The 23,524-nt window shown below is 48.7% G+C and overlaps 1 protein-coding gene across 1 annotated transcript; it reads right to left on the bottom strand.

The window, feature by feature from the left end:
• Positions 1 to 6: 6 nt before the first annotated feature.
• On the bottom strand, positions 7 to 5,046 carry LOC103667995 (E3 SUMO-protein ligase EGR2). The gene is made up of 2 exons (XM_008696281.2): positions 3,179 to 5,046; positions 7 to 1,848 (listed from the first exon to the last, which is right to left on the bottom strand). The coding sequence occupies exons 1-2, from the start codon at positions 3,345 to 3,347 to the stop codon at positions 602 to 604; spliced, it is 1,416 nt and encodes a 471-aa protein (XP_008694503.2). The 5' UTR covers positions 3,348 to 5,046; the 3' UTR covers positions 7 to 601.
• Positions 5,047 to 23,524: the final 18,478 nt, after the last annotated feature.

Below are 23,524 nucleotides of genomic sequence, written 5' to 3'. Positions count from 1 at the left end.
TGCACTTCCGTTCTCTGAGTTTATAATACATATTGCTTAAAGGGTTGGAACGACTAGATAAGCTTTGATTCACTGTTCTAGGGCCACAGAATGCAGCAAAAAGGCCATGCTTCATTCACTGTACAGCGTCCCCACATCAGTCCCAAGCCATAAAGTGCACATCAGCGTTGCTTCTTTCTGCTGCCCCCACCTGAAGGGATCAGCATCTCCCAACCTACTGTAGAAAAAGTCTCAAATCAACTCTGACACCCAGAGTCAAAATCCTGTAATGGGACAAAATACGAGAGGGGGAAGCAAAACCTAGTCAAACAACCCTTTCAAGCAGGGTCAGGCCTCAGCCCTCTAGGCCAGGAGCCCCCATCCAACCCCCTTCCGAGCCTCGCCATTACCTCAGGGTGACAGTCAACTCCCCTAAGAGAGACTACGGTGGGCTAAGTTTGGGAAGGACCTGCTTCTAAGTGGAAAGGGCAGTGCCAGGCTGCAGCAAGGCCCTTGCCCAGGGAAGGGAGAGGGGCAGGCAAGGTGGTAGTGTTTGTTGTGCACCAGTGGACGATGGGCCTCCGGGGCCTCAAGGAGCTGGTGCATCCGCCCGAGTCTCATCTCAAGGCGTCCGGGTCCGAGAGGAGCAAGAGGCCAGGGACCCTCCGCCGATGCCGCTGCCGTTGCCGCTGCACAGGGCCCCCCCAGGCTGCGAGCCTCCGGAGCAAGAGGCCGTGGAGGCGGCCGGCACGGAGGAGGAGGGCGCACTGCTCTTGCGCTCCTTCTGTCTCAGGTGGATCTTGGTGTGGCGCTTCCTCTCATCGCTCCGGGCAAACTTGCGGCCGCAGTAGTCACAGGCAAAGGGCTTCTCACCAGTGTGGGTGCGGATGTGGGTAGTGAGGTGGTCACTGCGGCTGAAGTTGCGCATGCAAATCCGACACTGGAAGGGCTTGTGTCCCGTGTGGATTCGGATGTGTCGGGTCAGCTCGTCAGAGCGGGAGAAGCGTCGGTCACAGCCCTCTGCTGGGCAGGGGTAGGGCCTCTCGTGCACTGGGGTCTTGCTAGGCCTGTTGGGGTACTTGCGAGGCCTCAGAATGGGCCGCAGTGGCAGGTGGTGTGGGTTATAGGCGGCCGCGGCGGCGGCTGAGCTGCTGCCAGGCAGCCGGGGTCCCTCGCTGCCTCCACTGGCCCCTGGCCCTGTGGGCCCAACGCTGGGGCCCCCCAGGGTAAAGTTGCGAATGGTGGAGAGCGGAGTGAGTGGAGGAGGGACTCGCAAGGAGTCCAGAGGGCAGGGGAAGGGTTTGCGGTCTGGGCCAGCTGTACCATGTAGGTCTCTCTGGCACTGTGATGGGAAGAATCCAGGATAGTCTGGGATCATGGGAAAGAGACCAGGGTCCGTGGCTGGCTTAGGGGAGGGGTAGGAAGGAGGTGGGGGGTAGGCCAGAGAGGAGGAAGTGGAGGTGGTGGCTGCTGACAGGAATGCTGAGGGGTCCTGGTAGAGGTCTCCTGCACAGCCAGAATAAGGAGGCGGTGGTGGTGGAGAGTAGAGGTGGTCCAGGTCAGGCTGGGTCTGAGACATGGTGCACACACCCAGGGGTCCTGTGGCCAGTGGGTTGGGGGAGGCAGAGGTGACGCTGGACGAGGCTGTGGTCGAAGCTGGGGAGGTAACCCCTTGCAGGATGCCTGCACTCACAATATTGATGATGCCTTCTGGGTAGCAGCTGGCACCAGGGTACTGGGGGTCAATGGAGAACTTGCCCATGTACGTGAAGGTCTGGTTTCTAGGTGCAGAGACGGGAGCAAAGCTGCTGGGATACGGGAGATCCAAGGACCTCTTCTCTCCAGTCATGTCAATGTTGATCATGCCATCTGGGGAGGGAACAGAAAGAATGGAGGTGGAGCAATGAGAATGCAGCCAAGAATCCCTTGTCATCCCCTCTAAACACAGGTCCATCCCAGACCCCAGGATCCTAGCACAGGAGAGCTGGGGCAGAGTCCAACAGGTGGGAAAATTACAGCTCAGAAACAGTGAGAAGAAGATAGCCCAGGATCCCATTGGCAGCCAGTGACAGTCTGGGACTCAAACTACCTCCAGGAAAGCACGACGAGCTACTCCCAACCCCCACACACAGCCATCTGTGGCTCTCATCCCCAATAAAAACACCCAATAATAGCAACAACAATATTAAAAAAATCCCCATCTGCCTGGAACTTCTCTCCCTCTCCTTTGTCTGGGTGTCCCACGGCTGGGGCTCCGGGGGAGACATAACCAGGAGACTGATCCCAGCCAGTGCTGCCCGAGAGAGGGGAACCTGAGAAAGAGATCAGTGATATCCCGGCTGCTACCCATCCGCGGTGCCTTCCCTCCCTCCCTCTCCTGCTGCGCTACAGATGACGGCTGCTGCAGGGTATGGGGCGCTGCAGTGGAAGGAATCTATAGGTGTCCTTTGCCTCCCCAACCTTATCAGCCTTGCCCAACACCCGCACGCCCCAGCCCAAGGCCAGTGGCGGAGCTTCAAGGAAGGAGCGAGGGCCGCTGGGGACCACTTTCCACCGCATCGCCAAGGAAACCAGCGGCGCCGGTGCCCCCGCGGGCCTTCTTCGGCAGCCAGGGGGCCGCTTCCCGCCGTTGCCCGCCCTCCTCCTCCTCCTCCTTCCCGCCTCGCCAACCCCCTCAACTTCGCGGGCGGCGCGCAGGTGGGGGTGCTCCTTCTGGCCGCTCCCGGAACGCGCTCGGAGATTTTTCCCGGGGTCGGCTCTGCCCGGGAGGGAGCGGCGGACGCTTTCCTCTGGCGCTTCTCCGCCGCTCGGCTCTCTAGCTCTCCTCCGGAGGCCCGAACTTTCCCGTCAGTTTGTCCCTGCCCCGGGAGAGGGGAGGCCTGGGTACCGCCGGCCCACGAGCGGGCACAAGCCCGACGCCTGGTGGGGCACCTCTTCTACTCTTATCCCCGCGCCCGCCGGGGGCTGGGCTCGCCGCGGCGCACGCACGCCCGCTCGCTGACGACCTGGTGCATCTGCCCGCGCGCCCAGCCCCAGAGATCCGGTCCTTGCTCCCGCGGGCTTCTCCTGCACCCGGTTCGGTCAACACCGTCCACCTCGCTCCCCAGCCCTCTCTTCCAAGTCCTGCACACGCACCGCACCCCACCCACCACCTTCGAGCCGCGTGGGTCCCGGCCGGCGAAAGGGACATGCGGCTTACCTCCGGCCACTCCGTTCATCTGGTCAAAGGGGCCTCCCAGTTCGGCATTGGGGAAGATGGTCACCGACGTGGCGGCGAGGTCCTCCACCGGGTAGATGTTGTCAGACAGCTGGTGCACAAAACCACTGAGAGTTACTGGGATTTTGTCTACGGCCTTGGCGGTCATCATTTGCTCCTCGCACAACCTGGAGACCCAACTCCCTCTCTACCTGGAGCGTCAGAGAAGCCGTTTTGGAGAGGGATTGGACTGAGTCTAAGTTGGTATCTCCGTTTGCCCTCCACGCTTAAAAGCAACCACAAAAAAAAAAAAAAATCCAACAGAAATAAAACTAGCAAACAAGTTGCTGTTTTTTCTAAGAAAGAAGAAAAATGACTATTTGCCACTGACTCTCTCCTGTGTTCCGGCTGGGAAGCCAGGAGTTGCTGGTGTAGTGTTATTATAACAGTCAGTGTGTCCCCTCGCCGAGCTATTAATCAATTGCTGCTCTCTCGGTTAGACGGAAAGTGTTGCTGTAAGTATTTATGGGCAGGTCCTCAATGCCCGTGACGTCGCTGCCCATATATGGACTGAGGAACAGGGCTGGGCCAGGCGGCTTCTTGCCGTCACATGGCCGATTTGCATACGGGCTCGGCGGCGCGGGCTCCGCCGGGCTCGCGACGCCCGGCTCTCAGACAGCGGGGAATCGCGGGGGTCTAGGGCGCGCAGCCCGAGCCCCAGTCCCCGTCCAGGGCGCAGGGCCCAGCGGGGAGCGGGCGCGCCGCGAGTCCGGCTCAGACCACCGGGGAAGAGCTTGCCGGTCCTAGCTGCGGCGAGGCCTCCCCGGGCGGGGAGGAATTCCGGTTCTCCGGGACTTTCCAAAAAAGGCGAAGATCCGGTGCCGGCGGCTCCGCCTCCCCAGCCCTTGTTTGGGAGCCATTCCGGAAAATTAAACTTCGGAAAGAAACCGAGCGGAGCCGAGACACTACAGTCAAACCCCTACTCACTTTCTTGGCAGCTCAAAACCGCAAGCAAAAGGAGGCAGCGAAGAAAAAAAAAAAAAAAAGCTGCATGCATTCACGGAAGCTGACTGTTTTTTTCTGAATTACTTGGTGGAAAGAAGTGGCTGGTGATAAGAGTGAATGCGGTATTGCTTTTTTGGAAAGTCTGTTCTATTTATACAGGAGCGAAAACGGAACAGGTTTGGGGTTGTTTGTTTGTTTAAGTATTTCGGGCATCTTAGGGCTGGGGGGTAGACCCTAGGAGGAGCAGAATAATTGCGGCGAGCTTCGAGAGAAATCCTCAGCCGGAGACACCCCCCTTCCTCTGCCCGCGCGCTCCCCGCCCCCCTTCAGCTGCTGCGCGGAGCGGGCGCCCTTCCCGGCGCGTCTGGGCGGTCGGCTGTGTGGGGGCGTCCAGATGGAGGCTTGGACACTCACCCTGCCCCGCCACGCACACGCACACACACACACACACACTCTTACACTCACACACGCTCCACTTCCGCTACACACACTCCCGCCCCCGCTGCCTTCTTCACACACCCACTCGCACACCTTACGCTACACACCTCCCTGTTGACAGCGCGCCGGGGCGCCCGCCTCGCCGACAGAGTGCCCGGCCAGCCGAGCGCGCGCCGGGGGTTGCTGCACAGTGTGCTCTGCCAACACACCCCTCCTCACCTCTCGCCGTGCCGGCAGCCCCGAACCCCCGAAAGCCTACACTGGCGGGGCACGCCCTGCCCTCCCCCGAGTCCTACTCCACAACACGCACATTTGGAAGAATCTTGCCTTTGCCTCGCCAAGAGCCACCTCGGGGAGCCCAGCGAGGTCCCGAGGGACAGCAAACAGCGTCGCTAACGCCAATTTCGAGCCGCCATCACCCCACACGCGTTTCCCTTTTCGAATAAAAACCACCAACAACAAAACAGTCCCGAATGGAAACCTTCCTGTTTAGTTCCCAAAGCAATTTTTAAAAACTTTTCAGAGTCCCAGAAAGCGGTGGTTGTGCGAGGTTCTGGCTCGTTGCCGGGCCCGGGGAGGCTGGGCCCAGGTGCCGAAGCCGGCGCGCCGCCGCCTGCCTGGCTCTGTCCCGCCCCGAAGCCGTCAAGACCTGGGATAGAGCGCGGGGGCAGCCTCTGGGACCTGGCCGGGCCAGGCCCTTTCCCGCCCCCGGCCCGGGACGGCCCCAGCCTCGTGGGGGCCCGGGCGGGCGAAAGCCACGACGCCACGCCGTGGAGGAAGCGCGGCGCTGCAGGCGGCTCTCCCGCCGCTCACCTGCAGCCGCTGCCGCCGCGGCCAGCCCGCTCCCACCCGGCCCCGCGCGCGGCGGTCAGGGCCCCGCGAGGCCGGCGGCGGCTTCTGCTCCTCCGCCCAAGTGTCGCGTCTCCCCCTGCCCGCCGCGAAATCGTCTTCTCGGGAGGCCCGCCACCTTCCCGACTGCAAACGCCCAGAAAAAAATTGGGAAAGTTTACCGCTCGCACTGCGCGCTCTTTTCCCAATTGGAGATAGAAATAAAAGGGAAAAGAAGGAAATCGAGGCGACGTTAGCGCCTTTGTAGATACCCCACCCTCGGCGTAAACGTGCAAAGTCCCATTTCGTAAAAAAAAAAAAAAGAAAAAAGAAAAGAAAGAAAGAAAGAAAGAGAAGAAGAAAAAAAGAAAAAGAAAAGAAAGCTGCGCTCTTACCACGTGCGCCAGCCCGCTCCGCCTGCGCTCCGGCCGGTCCCGCGGCCCCCGCGCTGACCACCGGCAAGACGACGCCTCGGAGGGGAGCCCGACTCGCATCTCCAGCCTTGAGTCCGAAAGAAGGGGGGGCAAATTATGCAAATGTGGGTTGTGGCAGCGGGACTCGGGTTACGGCCCCCGCCGGCCTCGGAGGTGAGGCACCTACACGCACGCAGCGGGCGCGGCGACTGCTAGAGCTTCGCTCCTCTCCACGCACATGGGCGGGCGAGTCGCCGGGGCCGCCCCGCGGCGGGCGCTGCTGCCAACCCCGCCGGCGGCCACCCCGCGCCGCCCGGAGGGGGAGCTCCTGGAGTGCCGGCTGAGAAGGGCGCAAAGGGCAGGACGCAGGCTGGGGGCGGCCCTGGCATGGGGGAGACTTGCGGTCCTAGGCTGCTACCCTTCCCGAAGGAGGCTGAGTTTGAGGGTGAGACGGGGAAGGGGGCCCCACCGAGGAGAGGCGGGCTTGCGTGGCCCGTCTGACAAGCACATTAGAGTAAGTGGGAGTGACTGACCCTCTGGAATTATCCGGAGCTTTCTAACAACTCACACCTCCCTCAAGAGCGGCAGCGTGTCAAGCCCGCGGTGTGCCCGGGGTGGACTGGGGCAGGGGTCAGCCTTAGCGGCCGCGAGGCTCCCCGGGCTCCCGGGAGGGCGCCTGGGGCCAGTCCTGGGAGGCCCTCCCTGAACCTCTGCTGGAAACGGGTCAGTAGATACTTCCTGGAACCACCTTCTTCTTTTTCTTCTTTTGAAAAGAATGCTAATGGAACGAAGTCTAGGCACACTCATTTCAAGCCAGCCACTCCGTGGTAAGTAATAAGAAAGCTAAAGTGACTTGCCTAAAGTCACGCAGCTGATAAGCGGTGGTGTTCACACTTGCAACCGGATCTTCTGACTCCAAGTGCAGTGCTCTGGTCGCTACATCCTTCTCTCCAGAAAACCCAGCTCCAGAAAAGGAACAGCTCTTTGAGGACTGAGAGCCTGGTTCGGCCCACTAGAGAAGAAACAGATCACCTTCGCCAACTCCATCTCTTTTCTTTGGCATTTCTGAGGAGAGGAAAGCTGAGGTCAGAGCTTTCAAAGGGCAAGGGCCGCAGGACCCTTAGGGACACACACCTCTTCCCAGGGTGAAGGCAGAATTTGAATTCTTGGGCTCTCTAGACCTATGTTATGGATGGAGTAAGCAGGTTGGCACAAAGCCAGCATACTAATAGGCCCTGTAATAGGAGAAGTCAAACGCAGTAAGTGAGGAAAGAAAGAGGTAGAGACAGGAAAAACTCCGCAGGTGTTTACAGAGCCCCTACTGTGCTGGGGAGGAGAGAAGCAAGGAAGGGGGAATGTGGCAGTTAGTATGGAGATATACTGGGGCCTCTACTTTTAGGCACTTGAATTTATTCTGATAAAAAAACTGAAAGAGCCAACTGTTACAAATAAATTGATTCTTAAATCACCCCCCCCAAAAAAAACCTGAGGAAAAAAAACACCCCGAGCAAATAAATGTCTTTCTTTAAAATAGAGTTGTCAAAATGCCCAAGTAAATGGGGTACTCCAGGATGCGTCAGGATTATTATGCCAGATTCAGATGTGCTTTGTCCTGAATTCCAGACCCAAAACATAAAAGGGCAAGGAAGGAGAGGAGCCTCTGGTCGGCTTGCCCCTGCAAGTGGGGGATTGGTTGGGAGAGAGTAGCAAGGTTGGCAGCCTGAGGCTTCTGGCTAGCCCTCAGAGTCCCCTCTGTAAGTGGTTTCCAGCTTTTTTCCCCGTGATGTGGACTGAGAATCACAGTCAGCCATGAGGCATATCCCAAATAATGTGCTAGCATTTGCATTTTGATTTATTAAGAAATATTTTTTACATGATTAGAGGCCATTCCTTTTGTAATATCCTTTGTACTCACTCCCATTCTAATCCAGCTACCAGAGTGGGAATCAAAGGGGTGTCAGAATTGCTCTTAACTGCAGACACACATGAGATTAGGGATCCGAGCTTGAATGGCAGAGGACACGTGCATCTCAGTGAAAATCAGGCTGATTGCCAACTCTGCCATCCAGGCAAGACTTCCTTAAAGGTGCCCCTGTGTGCCTAGAAAACTGATAAATGGTCGCTTGCATTCAGCATCTCACCAGGCATCTGGTAATCCCAAAGACTATAAACCAAGCACAGATGATGCCAATCAGCGTTGTTGGGAAGCCTGAGAGAAGTAATGCTTCCCACCAGCCCAGTGTGCAACCGAAATTGTGTTTTGTTGGCACAAATCATCTGGAGAGGAGGAAGTAAGACCCCCGTGAGCTCCTTTTGTAACAGCAGCAGCAGCACTGGCTTAAGCATGGGGTACCCCGCTCACCCTAAAGGCGGAACCGCGAGTAAGCAAGCACAAGTCAACAGATATTTGTGGAGCATCTCCTACGTACCAAGCGCTAGGCCAAACCCTGAGCATATAGTGGTGCCTAAAACCGGGCCTGGTTCCTGCCCCCATGGGCCCTGCAGTCAATCACACAGATACACAACCACAAACAATGACAGTGTTTAACCCCAGTGAAGGAAAAGGACAAAGGACCCAATGGAGCCGAGAATGTTGAAGAAGGCTTCTCTAAGCCAAGGTCTGAAGGATGAGCAAGGGTTGAGGAAAGGGCAGTGGAGAGAGCATTCCCAGGAGAAAAAGCAGGTGTGGAAAGGCCCCAAGGTGGGAAGAAGCAGAGTGTATTTGTGGAATAAAGAAAGGCCAGTGTGAGTGGGAACCTCCAGGCCACCTTCCATACCTAGTGCACTGGGGCTGAGGGTTAGCCGATGCAAGCCCCTCCCCAAACCATACTCCTCCCAGCCCCCAAGAGATTTTAACCTCTACCGGATCTCCCCTTTCTCTGGAATTATCTTTTCTGACTAATGACAATGGCATTATAATTTTAACATTTGAGAATTTTTTTTTACCACTCAACTTCTGCAAACGAATGAGAACATGCCAACAAGATTTCAGCAAGAAGAGAGAACATAGACAGAAATGCTTATTGACATCAGCATTGTGTTTCAGTGACAGTCTTAATGAAATAACATTCCTTAGTTGTCTATTTCTCAATCAGGAAATGACAGACCAAGTGAATTTTGTCCCATTGGAAATGAAGAAACTGGAGGAGCTTCTCCAGTAGAAACACATCCTGTCAAACCTACTGATCACTTTACCACTGCTGGCAAAAAATAAAAATTAAATCAATGCATCATTTATCACAACTGTTGAAGACAAGGTAGATATCCATCTGGGGTCCAGGTTAATAAGCGATAGTCTGTCAGTTTGGTCACCAAGGCTCGAAGTGAAACCTCCATTCCAAATCACCCTTTTCTTATGCTTTTACATGTTAAATCTTTCAGCTTATACATTTAAATGTATGAAAAATGAAGTTCACTATAACTAGGAGAAGTCCTAGATTTTTTTTCATACACATGTCTCCAGCCTGCTTACATTACCAAGATTATGGAAAGCAATTTTCCTTTTTCCAAGTAATGTCAGGACTTCCTACAGAAGCTTTGTTTTTATGTTGAGAAAGGGACGGGGCCAGTCACTGCGTCCAGTTGTCAGAATTGTTGTTTTGCAGCATTTATTTATTTTTTTTAAGATTTTATTTATTTATTTATTTGACAGAGAGAGAGACAGCCAGCGAGTGAGGGAACACAAGCAGGGGGAGTGGGAGAGGAAGAAGCAGGCTCCCAGCAGAGCAGGGAGCCCGATGCGGGGCTCGATCCCAGGACCTTGGGATCACTCCCTGAGCTGAAGGCAGACGCTAATGACTGCACCACCCAGGCGTCCCTGTTTTGCAGCATTTAAACCAAAAAAAAAGAAAAAGAAAGAAAGAAAGAAAGAAAGAAAGAAAGAAAGAAAGAAAGAAAGAAAGAAAGAAAATCCAGCACTTCATATTTCAACTTAATAATCTTGACAGGGATGGCCACCATTTCTTGTGGTTAAGATTATGAGCTTTGGAGGCCCAGATGGCCTGGATTCAAATCCTAGGTCCTAGATTTAAATCCTAATTCTGACACTACCTGGCTGTGTGTTCTTAAGCACTTTATATAACTTCTCTGTGCCTCAGTTTACTCATCTATGAAAAGGGAAAAGATGATTACACCTATCTCATAGGGTATGTTGGGGATTAAATACAGTGATATGTGAAAAGCACATAGTATACTATTTGGGACATAGTAAGTATTCACTAATTGTTAGCTTTTAAATTATTACCATTACCGAACATCTACTTTACAGATAGACAGTATACTATATTCTTCTAGGTTCATTGCTTTATTCCTCACAAACGTCTTGCAAAATCGGGCTGTTTCCTCCCATTTCACAGACGAGGGAACTAAGGCTCAGGAAGGTAGAGAGCTTAGCCAAATTCAGACAGTAGGGAAATGGGCAAGCCAGAATACGAACCCTATTCTCTCAATTCCGAAAGCCCACGTCTCTCAAGTGCATCACGTGATAGAGAGCAACCTGCAGCAGATAAAAGCAAAAAGAGTAGCTATACATCCACTACTGATATATGAAACATTTGTGATATTTATTCCCAAATTCAGATTTCCAGCTTCCAAGAATAATGATGATAGTATTACTGAGGAGTTTCAAGTTTTGGCTGCAAGGAGAAAAGGTAATCCAGAAAGCAGTGATTATTGACACACAATTTATAACAAGCTGTGCCCTTGTGGAAAGCATCATCTAAACTTCGAAAGCCAAGTTCCACATTAATAATAACCTAATTGACATGACACCTTTTTCCCCCCGGAAGATCAAAATGCATAATGATGATACTGTTGTTTTTCCAAGGAGGTTTAGAAGTGTGGGATAGAAATTTAAAATTTAGGGAGAGCGGGTGCAAAATCTGCAGGCCGGGCTCCATGAGAGACATGCCTAGCCTTCGGGTAACCCGTGCACTGGACTTGCCTTGTGCTTTGTCTCACGTAGTCTCTATGCTGTTACTTTTTCAACTCCATCAATTCCCTGAAGGCAGGGGCCTCCACGTGTGCTCCCTGTCCGTTCTCCAGCAAGCAGAGTTCTGGATAGGACCCTGAGAGAGACATCCCAGCAGTGAGAGGAATGAGGCCTGGCCCATCTGAGATTTGCCTCTGCCATCTTGTCAGAGAGCTCCTGAGTACCGAATGCTCCCCAGCCCACGGCACCGTACGTCTAGTGATTTCTCCAGGAGATGTTGGACTTCAGATCAAGGACAAGGACCCCAGAAAACATCCTCTGAAGGGCTTCTTTTCAGATACACCCTTTGGGGAAAGTTTCAATTAGGAAGTTCCAAGCTGCCACCATCTGTTCTCAGCACAGTGAGAATCACTGAGGCCACAGCACCTGAGAGTGAGGACCACTGTGGAGACGTCAACCTAGAAGCCCATTTCAGTCCAGCCTCTGTCCTTCCTGACTCTTCCCTCCGCTCGGCTACTGGTCACAGATGCAGGGCAACGCATGCAGCTGGGGAGTGGAAGGGACTCAGGGTAAGGAGCCCCAAGACCCTCCTTTCCAGTTCCAGCTCTGCTGCAGACTGATGGCATTAGCTTGGGTTGCTGGTTGCTGCTGGGAGGAAACAGCAGGGCCTCCTCTCCTCGCATCGCTCAAGCCTTGGGTGGCAGCCTTGGGAGATAGGCTGTTCTTTCCCCATATCTGATGATACTTCTCAACCCTATGCCGCAAAGATGTAGAGACTTCACATCGTCTCGTGCCTGCCCAGACTATTAAATAGCAACCAGACAGGCCACAGCGTCTGCAAAGAGAGTTTGAGTTTTCACTGTCTTGAGTGAGGAAGGTGGTGAGGGCAGAGGGAAGGGCAGAAGGGAAGGATTGGAGGGAGGGAGAATGGCGGAACCATTGCCGGGTGCGTCACTGTGTAGGGGAAAAAGCATTAGATTGGGAATCAGGCTCCGTGGTATCTCTCCATAATAACAGTATCCTTATAATAATAATGGTTAATATTGACCAAGCACTGAAGGGTACTAAGCACTCTGCTGACTATGTTGCCTTATCTCTTAGCCTACCAACCATACTATGAAGCAGATATCATTACTCTTTTCACTTTACAGATGAAGAAACTGAGTCACACAGGCCCAAGCCACAGAGCTACTGAAGTAGCCGGTGCCAAGATGTAAACCCAAGATGTAAAACCCAGGTGACTCCATCGCCTGTGGGCAAGTGCTCCCAGGACCTACCCCAGCCTGTGTAACTGGACAAGCTAGTGAATCTCTCCGAGCCTCACGTTCTTTCCTGCCTCAGCTGCCCTCGGCCAGAGTATCGCGGTGAGTCAAAGGGAGAGAATTAAGAACACGTTCTGAAAAGCAGGGCACGCACTGCACACCCAATTGTCGTCTCCCAGAGCAACTGTGCAGGTTGCTGGACCTTTAGTGATAGAGCTGAATGTAGATTGGAGAGAGATAGGAGGAGGCGACGTTTACTATTCCAGGGCAGGGACGAGGCATCAGCAAGTGAACTGAAATTCTCACCCGTTCGCTTGCTGACCATTCCTAAGGCCCTTCAAAGTGGTCTGTTGTCTCCCTCCTTCACGTTGGAAGGTGGTCCAGCTCTGTGTACTCCTTTTCATCTGAACATGGGATTGGGGAACCTGTCCCCCAGAGGCTTGGGGCCTTTGGAATGCATCCTTGGGAGGTCTGCTTCCCTGATGCTAAATAGAGGCCTAGACCCGTGGTCACGCGACTTCTTTTATCCTAATAATTAACTAGAATGTATGTTTCTGTTCAAGGGCTGTTGTGCCTGAGAGAATATTGTGGTTACAGGGTGATCCCCACTGGGTAACAGAACAATTTCAGTCAATGGCCTTGTAAGCGCACAATCAGAACCTCCCCAGAAACCTGGCAACTCCCAGCCTCTCAGAATTAGAACGTTTGCTCTTTAAAAATATGATTAGCTAGGGGCGTCTGGGTGGCTCAGTCGGTGAAGCGGCTGCGTTTGGCTCAGGTCATGATCCCAGGGTCCTGGGATTGAGCCCCTTGTAGGTCGTGGGTCATAGGTCGGGCTCCCTGCTCAGCAAGGAGTCTGCTTCTCCCTCTCCCTCTGCTCGTGCTCTCTCTCTCTCTCAAATAAATAAAATCTTTAAAAAAAAAAAAAGGTTATTTAGGCAACAGCCCATGGAAACTTCAAAAAGAGGAAAATCGGAACAATTTAGATCCTTTCTTCTCTCTGTTTGGATTTTATGAAACAGGAAACACCAAAGACATGACCAAAATGACCATTTTAGCCCCTTCATCTGTTACTCAGAAATCCTCGGGTGAAGATGCCTCAACAGAAGACTTATTTTCCTTGCTTTTCCAGGCTTCTCATCTCTACGCTCTGTCATACAATGGCAGCTCCAAACCGAAGCAATGGAAAATGATAGCCGGAACCCCAATATAGACATAAGGTAAAAGCCTGGTGGTGTCAGTTGACCGGGAGTGGGCTTGACTCCCTCCACTCTGTTCACAATCTCTGGGGTCTGAAAGCCGCTGCTGTGACTCAGGAAGCCGGCCCACGACGTGCTGGGGCTGGGGCTGCTTAGATAGGGGAGCCGGAGAGCTAAGTGAATACACAGGCATGGGCTGATCTTGCTTTCAAATGCTGGGACAAGCCATCGTGTTCTGTTAAGCCGTTCAGCGAAGACTTATTAAGTACCTACCATGCACCAGGTACTGTGCTAGGTGCTAGGGATGCATTCGTGAACAAAACTCCCTGTCTTCATGTAGCTTACAGCCTGGAAATTCTTGTGAATTTAATTCCAAGAACCAAAAAAAAAAAAAAAAAAAAAAAAGGGAAAGCTCTGTTTGTAATGTAGTATCTTCCCTTATCTTCAGCCAGAATCACATTTAGGCCACCCACACTCAGGTACAAATCTCCCGTAAGGCCATTAGAGAAAAAATACCAAACTTGCTTTAGTAACACATTCTGGTATTTAACACGCTTGCGAGATGTTCATTCTTCAAGGATAGAAAACGTTCCTTTTTTTTTTTTTTATTGTGCATTTTATTTTGCTTTCTCTTCAGGAGACATGAAAGAAGTTAGTCATGATGTTCTGAATAAGAACTAGTCCCAGGCTGGATACGGCCCTCGACCTCTCCTGTTTAACATGGACAGATCTCAGTTCCTACAGCCTGTCCTCTGAAGTTTTCCTTTTGATCCTTTCAGCATCCATATCAACTCTTTGATGAACTTCCTGATTTCCCACACTTCCCAGAGCTTGTAAAGCCTCGTCAGACATTTTATGTGGCTCTCTATCCTTCCCCAGTCCCTCTCACACACATACTTCCTTTGGGACTTGGAACGCAACCCTGTGATGTTGGCAAGGTCCTGTTCACCTTCCCCACTGCCCATAGAAGCCAAATGAGACCCAGAGAGGCCAAGGCACTTACCTAAGTTCACACAGCTATGGAGGAGGCAGAACGGGCTCTCCCAGCCGGGTCTCGTGGTGCTGGTGTTGAGAGCTCTGCCTAATGTAAGCCTCAAGCACTGGTTGGGAAGGCCCAGGCCCTTGGATGCTTGTGAAATGTCTACGACACTTTGATGGCTGGTGGCCAGTTAACATTTAGGTCATGTATTCCCTTCCCCAGGTGTGTGCTCACCCTGTTCTGTACCCCCATGTCATTTTACCCCCAGCGGAGAGGCTGACAGCATAAAGCCAAGTGACACCACCAGCTGTCCACCAGCCAGCTCCTAGCCCTCGAGGTCACTAAAGGCAATTGGGGGGCCACCTGCCCCAGGTCCATCCCATGTAGTCCTCGTTTGTCCCATTTCTGTGAGGTTGGCACTGACTCACTGCTTGCCACCCTCTGGGTTATCAGCCTGTGGTGCAATCAGAAGAGATTCTCATCTGCGTGGGGTGGCATAAGTGTGGCTGGGTCTATCCTACTGGGGTGACCAGCCTGACCGGGGGAGGGGTCAAATTCATCACTTTGTGGATGGAAGGCCTTGATGGTTTCATTTTTTCCAAACTTAGCTAGCCTATGCCACGGTCTGCTCAAAGATAATCACGTAGTATTTTTAGGTGAAATTTGTTGTGTGTGTGGCTGAAATTTGGCCAATTTTACCTTGTCTAATGAGTAACACTGCCCCCCACTTTTATGTTTGCCAGAGGGTGGCAAAAGGGTCACTAATACATTGGAAGGAGCTGACTTGCAGCCCCAGGAACTGGCCAGTAAATGTGCTGGTCCAGCTTCACATCTGACTCATTGGAAGCCTAGTCCCAGCAATCTATATCAAAACAATAAAAACAACAAAGAAAATGCCCTCTTAAAAAGTTAAATTTGATGACGAGCTGACAGCCTCCTTTCCATGGCCTATAAATCTTTACATGTCCTGGCTGTGTCCTACCCCTCCAACCATAGCTCTTTCCTCTGGTAGCATGCTCACCATGCTGGGCCACCTCTCAACCATCCCAAGGTCCTTTCCATCTTAGAGTCTGTATTCTCACCACTGCCTTCGTCTGGAACAGTTCCTGTCCCATCCCTTGATCATCTACATCTAGTCCTACAGACCAAATATCATGTGCCCCTAAAATTTTTATGTTGAAATCTATTCCCCAGTGTGATGGTATTTAGAGGCGAGTCCTTTGGGGGTGATTAGGTCATGAGGGTGGGGCCCTCATGAATGAGATCTGTGCCCTTATCAAAGAGGTTCTGGAGAGCTCCTGGGTCCCTTCTGCCTTGTGAAGACACGGTGAAAAGATAGCCACCTGTGAACCAGAAAGTGGGCGCTTACCAGACATGAAATCTGCTGGTGTCTTGATCATGGGCTTCCCAGTCTCCAAAAGTGTGAGAAATAAATTACTATTGTCTGTCAACTGCCCCGTTTATGGTATTCTATTTCAGCAGCCTGAATGGACATCTCCTTCAGATCTCAGCACAAGCCTTTGTTTCCCAGACCTCCCCACTCGTCCCTGGTCACTCATCCCCTGTCCATCACTGCGTCATGTTCTTGGTGCTGGGCATATACAACGGTAAGAACCACAGCTGTCACAACCACCACCATATGCCCAACACCAGAAGTAGCACGAAATGAAATGAAAGAGCAGTCTCAGTCAGGTTTGGGACCCACTGCCTTAGTGTGGTCCCTTCCCTCCGTGCGTCCCAGCTGCCTTATTTGTAAAACAGAAGTATTTGTGCCGCACCCAAGGCCCCGTGCAGCTTTGGCAGTCTATTATTAACTGGCCCTGAGGACCCAGGGGGAGCCCAAGGGCTGCAGGCTCGGCATCACCCCAAACTGGACACCCCGTAAGATAGCATCTCAAGTCATGACAAAGCAAACCAGATTAGGTCTGTAGAAGAGGCCTCCTCTCCTCTACAAAGAACAAATTAGGCTCTGCTTTCTCCTATGCAGAGATCAGATAATTCTTACGGAAATTGTTCTCCATGAAATCGTTTGATTGAATCCCTCTGCCTTGCTTGTGCCAAGGCATTTGCAAGTGGACGGAGCAAACCAATTTCAGATGTATACATGGGTTATACTTAGAAGGTAGACTGACTAAGTCCATAACTACTGACATCTCTGTTCACTTTTACGAATAAAAGTGATTCATTCTTTTTCAAACTTCAGGTAAGACCCAGGGATTCCATTAATTCTTTCAAATGGATGTTCTGGTTAAAATGATATAGATATAAAGGAGTGGAGACAGGAGGAAGAAAAGAAATGATTTTTCTATCTAATTAGAGTACAGAAATTTAAAGTAACTTATGTTCTTTGGTCTAAGGCAGTGAGGGCTGCGTGTTACTTTCTGAATGAATACTGTTAAATTTCAGTTAGTAAATATCATTATTATTAACATTTGGTCTTGAAAGCACTAATGGCAATCCCGTGGGCTTACTTTAATTTCAGTATTGTATGTTAATTTGGGCTCTAGAAATGAAACTATAGTTTATATAATTTTTAAAAAATCAAAAATAAGTTGATCAAGAATCGGCTGGCTTCACTGGGACCTGGTTATTTAAAACACACATACACACAAATCATCAATAAATGATGTAGAGAGAAAATGGACGTGCAACGAAAGAAGTCCATTCTTTCATTGTCATGTTCCAAAAGAACCAGGAATGTCACGTGTAAATTATACTTGACAGTTAAACAAATGTCATCTGTCAAAATTGAGGAGGGAGGGCACTGCTGATGAAATAATCCGCTAAGTATTTTGAGACCTAGCGCGTGTTAGGTCCTGTGCCAGAGACTACAGAGAATGCAAGAGGAATTAGAGTTCCTGCCTCTTGGAACCAATAGTCCAGGAAAGAGGTGAGGCAAGTGCATAAATCAATAGGATGCATGAAGGACATGGTAAATATTACCAGACCAGTTGAAAAACGTAGGTGCAGGGTCCCAAGAAGGGGAAGGACAATCAGGGAGGTGGTGGTGGCCATGAGGGAAGCAGACCACAGGGACGTCACTCATTTCTTCAGATTTAGGTGGAACCATGTCCTTCATAGCTTGGTAGTCTCTCTATCCTACCTCTAATTCGGCAGCATGGCTGTGAGCAATGACCAATAAACTCTGATAGATGGATTAATGGATTGGTTGATTCTTAATAAAAGACAGAGGAGTCTCTCTTATGGTTTGCCTCCCTCTCTTGTTTTCTTTCCCCTATGTTCATCTGTTTTGTTTCTGAAATTCCACATGAGTGAAATCATATGGTATGTCTTTCTCTGACTTCACTGAGCATAATACACTCTAGCTCCATCCGCATCGTTGCAGATGGCAAGATTTCATTCCTTTTGATGGCTGAGTGATATTCCATTATGTGTACATATATACATACATATGTACATACACACACACACACTACATCTTCTTTATCCATTCATCTGTCAATGGATGTTTGGGCTTTTTCCATAACTTAGCTATTGTCGATAATACTACTATAAACATCAGGGTACATGCACCCCTTCGAATCTGTATTTTTGTATCCTTTGGGTAAATACCTACTAGTACAATTTTTTACTTTCTGAAGAACCTCCCTATTGTTTTCCAGAGTGGCTGCACCAGGTTGCATTCCCATCAACTGTGTAAGAGGGTTCCCCTTTCTCTGCATCCTCTCCAACACCTGTTGTTTCCTGTGTTGTTAATTTTAGCCATTCTGATAGGTGTGAGGTGGTATCTCACTGTAGTTTTGATTTGCATTTCCCTGATGATGAGTGATGTTGAGCATCTTGTCATGTGTCTGTTGGCCATCTGGGTGTCTTCTTTGGAAAAATGTCTATTCATGTCTTCTGCCCATTTCTTAACTGGATTATTTGTTTTCTGGGTGTTGAATTTGATAAGTTCTTTACAGATTTTGGACACTAACCCTTTATATCATTTGCAAACCATAAGAGAGACTTTTAACTACAGAGAACAAACTAAGGGTTGCTGGAGAGGGGGTGGGTAGAGGGGGGATGGGCTAGATGGGTGATGGGGATTAAAGAGGGCACCTGTTGGAATGAACACTGGGTGTTAGAAGTAAGTGATGAATCACTAAATTCTAGTCCTGAAACTAATATTACACTATATGTTAACTGACCCAAATTTAAATAAAAACTTGAAACATTAAAAAAAATAATAAATAAATAAGCAATAAAAGACAAAGGGAACAAATTCCAAACATATGCTGTAGCAGCCAATTGGTAGAATTCATGGATCCTGGGGACTTAACTTGAAGATTGATAAAAAGTTTGGCTACTGTATTTGCAGACCCATAAACATAAGCTAGGTATGTATTTATCTTCTTTAGTTTTCCGGGCAAGGATTATTGAACCCAGTCAAGAAAGGAGAAATATGCTTTCGTGCAGCCCACTCAAAAATGAAGAGGCTGCATTTAGCAGCAACTAAACATTCTTTTTCCATCAGAATCCTCTGAGAATTACTGCACAGACACCTCACCAAAAAGTGGTTATGAGGCTCTGTGTGGGGAGAAGGTGGGCCCCAAATTATGCAGGCGTGGTGTTATAATAGAATGATAGATAGAGAAAAAACAAACAAACCCTTAGCCTTGTACACAGCACTGACAGTCTAGAGGACCCCCCCCCCAGGACGTGGCAGTCCCCTAAAGACAGAGTGTCCCCACCCTCTCCCAGGCCCTGGTTCCTGGACTGTCCACAATTGTAACCCCCATGGGCAGATCAGCTCTGGTCCACACCCACTGCACAGACAGCTCCCCTGGGATCCACAGCCCCCGCTAGAAATGAACCATGAGGAACACAATGGCGCAGTTTAGCGTGTGGCCTCTGCTTGCTCTTCAGCTGGGCTCCCGGACCGAATAGGAACTGAGAACTCACTTGAGCGACAGTCGTTGAGTTTGGAGAGCCAGGGGGAAGTCCATTCCTTCCAGGGGGGACAGCGACCTTGCATTAGGCTGGGGGTCAGAAATCTGTCTCTGCCTTTGATGTAGACTTTGCCCCAGTGAGAGCCAGGGGGAGTTTGGTAACGAGAGTCTCGTCCTCAGGCAGTTGACAGGAAGGAAAGACGCCTGTCTCTGGGCCTGGTTCTCAAAGTTTCCATTTGGAGTAAATTTTCAAAATGGAAAATTGGTTGTTTAAACTTCAGTGAATTAAAAAAAAAAAAGAATGACCTTTTGTTGGTTCTGAGTGGTTTTAATTAACTCTCAAAAGTCTGCAGCAATAGGTGTTACCTATGATGCTATTATAGATAAAATGTGATGGGATAGATAAAATTAAATGTTAATTGGCATAATTACCCAGTTAATATTTTAAGATTTGTTATCTGCATCTGCCTTATTGTACATGGCAGCTCGATACAAAGATTTAAAAAAAGAACTTTCTCTGCATCCCCAATGAGTTATTTTTTTCACTTTGACTTTGCTAGTTATTAGTCAGAGATGATAATAATAATTTTTCTTAAAGTGAGGGCTGCAGCTGAGAATTTCCAAATTGCAGTGAGTCACCTCTGGAGTAGTCAAGTCATTTATCCCCAAACCTCAGACTCAGACGTTGTGCCAGGAAGGGGATCCAGGATTCCCCATCCTTAACACCAAGCATCAGTAACACCCTGTCCCCCCAGTACCACGTGGGATGGCTGTCCTTGCCTAGTCCGAGCTGCTGTGCCTGCAAGCAGGCCTCAGGGAAGGTCTCTAATTTTCGTGTCCCTCAAACCAGAGGCTTCCATGTTCTCTACCTCAGCGTCACTGGACACGTGATGCTCCAAAGCTATGTCCTGCTGCCAAACAGTGACAGACATTAAAATCTATACAAGTTACTCTGCAAAAAAAAAAAAAAAAAAAGGAGCCCAGTATAAGGACCTGGACCATTAGAAGATCCAGCTTCTAGTCCCTGTTCTGCCAGTAACATTTGAATTACGGAATCTCAGTGTGGGCAGTGATTTTTTTTTTGGCCAGCCATTTTTATTGCATTCGGCACTATTATCCACTTTGTACTTTTATGTAAGTGATTTATTTTCATTAATAAATATATTTTAAAAGAGAACTTTCATATTACTACTGCAAAACAGAAACTTGTGTCATTTTGCATAAATAAAAATAAATCCTAAGACTAACTCTGTTGGGCTTTCTGGCCAACAAAGTGGCTGCTGAAGCTTGGCTTCTGGGAATAAAAAGGGTTAAATATGGGGAAGGGGAACAGGCTCAGGGCTGAAGACCGAGGGCTGAGGCAGGCCCTTCACTACCATTTTATATCATCTGCATTAAAAAAAAATTGTTGACTCACTGTCTGAGGTTATGGTGTAAAGAAACGTGTGAAGCTAGACCCGCCCTAGGACAAGGACTTGAACCAAGCCAGCGGGAGACGAGTTGCAGGTGTTTTGGTGCGGTGGCGGGGGTGCTGAGAATGCAGGGTGGAGGGCTTGAAGGTGAAGGGAAAGAAAGTTGAAGCAGGACCGACCAGTCTTTCACTTCATCCTAAAGGATCTAAGCTTTAACCTATAGGCCAGTGCTCTTCAATCTTTTTTTTTAATCAACCACTTCTATTATTTAAACATTTGTAAGTCCATACTAACAAATAAATGTTATTTATTTATAAATCATATAAATATACAATCATCATTACTAATATCCAAGGCACAAATATAGCCTTAGGATGGCATTATTAAATTAAATGTAAATTTATATATCGAATAGTCTTTGTCTAGGAATACAACCAGGGAATTATTGCATAAGATATAAGATGATAAACAGTAATGGAGGATCATATTTAGGAATTAATATTAGCTACTCTTTTCAAATTATAAACCATCAAGGATCTAAAAACACTTTTAAGATATTAAATTGAATGCAGTTAATAAACTATTGAAGGGTCACAAGTTAACAGAAGCTCGAATAGTTAATGATGCCCTGTTTTCTCCAACACAAAACCGTGCACTTAGGTTAGGGGTTCCTATCAAGAATATTATCCTACTGAACAAAAGTAAAAAGATGCTGTTTTCCCTCACAAATTCAACAAAGTTTTCAGTTGTCTAAAGAGTTGACCAAGAAAGTTAAAGATGAAAAATTAATGGGGTACCTGGGAGGCTCAGCCCGTAAAGTGTCCAACTCTTGACTTCAGCTTTGGTCATGATCTCAGGGTTGAGAGGGTTGAGAGATCGAGCCCTGCATCGGGCTCCGGGCTCAGCATGGAGCCTGCTCGAGATTCTCTCTCCCCCTCTCCCTGTGCCCCTCCCACGCTCCTTCTCTCTCTCCCTTGCTCGCTTTCTCTCAAAATTAAAAAAAAAAAAAAGATGAGCAATAAAATGTAATAGCAAACATTTATAAAGCATTTAATTCTAGCAGACATCATTATAAGCAACCTACATATATTAACCCACTTAATCCGTCCCAACTATCCTACGGATTATTAGTGTCCCCACCTCACCAAGAAGAAACTAAGGCATAGAGGTACTTAGTATCCAAGGTCACAGAGCTTGTCACAGAGCCAGTATATGAACCCAGGCAGTCTGGCACCAGAGCCTGAGCTCCTACTACTCTATTACAAGAATGCTCACCCAAGAATTATTTAAAATAGAGAGATTCTAAACGTAAGTGTCCATAAATTGTGGTAAGTTCCAATATGGACTAGTACATACCCACTAAAAACACGTTGTTTCAGCAATATTTAATGACCTAGGAAATGCTTGTGAAACTATCAAACTGAAAGCTAAATATGATAAGTGACATTTATTCGGTGATTTATGTCGCAGGTTCATTCTAAATGATTTACAATGGGTTATTTCAATTAATTCTCACACTAACTTTATGAAATAGATACTATTTTTATCCCCATATTACAGAGGAGAAAAAGCTTCCAGAAGTTAAGTAATCTGCTCAACATGACACACGGTGGATTCAAATGTGAGTCGTCTGAGTCCAGAAACAATGCTCTTAAGTAATACTCTATGCAGCTTCCCCTTTATTCTCCTACAAAACTAAGTGTCATTATGAACGTCCATTATTAATTCATTCATTCAACCAGTATTTATTGAGCACTTCTACGATCCAGATACTTCTCAGCAACGGGCGACAACAGTGAACAGGCAAAGATCCTACTTATATTCTAGTGGGAAATAGACATCAAACCACTCATTACAATAAAGTTCAATGAGCACTAAGACAAGGGAAGTTCCCAAGTGCCTTGGGAACCAGTAGTCTAATTAATTCCTGGTATGACAAATCCCTTCTAAATCCCATTATGTTTATACATCAGACCGGTCAGATGATCAATGAAGGCCCCATACATCCACCTCATGAAAGAAGCAATCTCTGGTTGCTACTTATTCGATGGCTGACATAACCAGCTACCTAGGCCACAGATTGGACTAGGCCCTGCCAAAAGTAGCTATCTTATGCAGTGGTTGTCATGCCTCTAGTACCCTGGGTGAGAGCAAGAGAGAGAGAGAGAGTGTGCTGAGAATTCACAGAGATACCCCAGAAAAAAAGACTTAAAGGAAATCCACCAAAATGCTACTCCAGATAACTTGGTATTTCCAGATAGGAGGTGGGTGATGTTATTTTCTTTCTGTACTTTTGTATTTTCCATATCTTCTACAGTGAATAATATGTTGCATTTGTATTTTCTAAATTTTCTATAGGTGATAATGTTTTGTATATGTAGGTTTTGAAACTCCAGACCACTTGTAACTTGTAGAAAAAGTAAAATAATCAGTTGAAGAGATTAGCATCTTTCCGACTACAGGAACCAAAATGCTATATCCTGTTGGGTTTTTTTACTTGTGGTAAAATAAACACATAATATAAATCCACCATCATAACCATTTTCAAGTGTACAGTTTAGTGGCATGAAGTACATTCACACTGTTGTGCAACCATCACCGGCAGCCAACTCCAGACTCTTTCCTTCTCGAAACTTCTTGAAACTCTGAACCCGTTAAACAATAACTCCCTGTTCCCCTCCCCCCAGCCCTGGCAACCACCATTCTACTTTCTGTCACAATGAATTCAACTACTATAGGAACTTCACGTAAGTGGTACCTCATACAGTATTTGTCTTTTTGTGACTGGCTTATTTCACTTAGCGCAAAGTCTTCTAATGTCTTTATCCATGTTGTAGCATGTGTCAGAATTTCCTTCCTTTTAAAAGCTGAATAATATTCCGTTGTATGTATATACCACATTGTTTACCCATTTATAACCCAAGTGTTTGTTTCCACCTCTTGGCTCTTGTGAATAATGTTGTTATGAACATTGATGTTCAAATATCTGAG

The sequence above is a fragment of the Ursus maritimus genome, unplaced genomic scaffold (assembly GCF_017311325.1).
Source record: "Ursus maritimus isolate PB19 unplaced genomic scaffold, ASM1731132v1 scaffold_7, whole genome shotgun sequence".
Taxonomy (NCBI): Eukaryota; Metazoa; Chordata; class Mammalia; order Carnivora; family Ursidae; genus Ursus; species Ursus maritimus.
The sequence above is the reverse complement of the archived record's forward strand: the minus strand, read 5'-3'. Positions and strand labels throughout refer to the sequence as shown.

Bases quoted from the DNA above. Each gene is read 5' to 3' on its own strand.
- LOC103667995 (XM_008696281.2), bottom strand. From the start codon at position 3,347: ATGATGACCGCCAAGGCCGTAGACAAAATCCCAGTAACTCTCAGTGGT. The intron at 1,849-3,178 runs GTAAGCCGCATG...TTCCCTCCCCAG, and splicing joins GATGAACGGAGTGGCCGGAG to ATGGCATGATCAACATTGAC.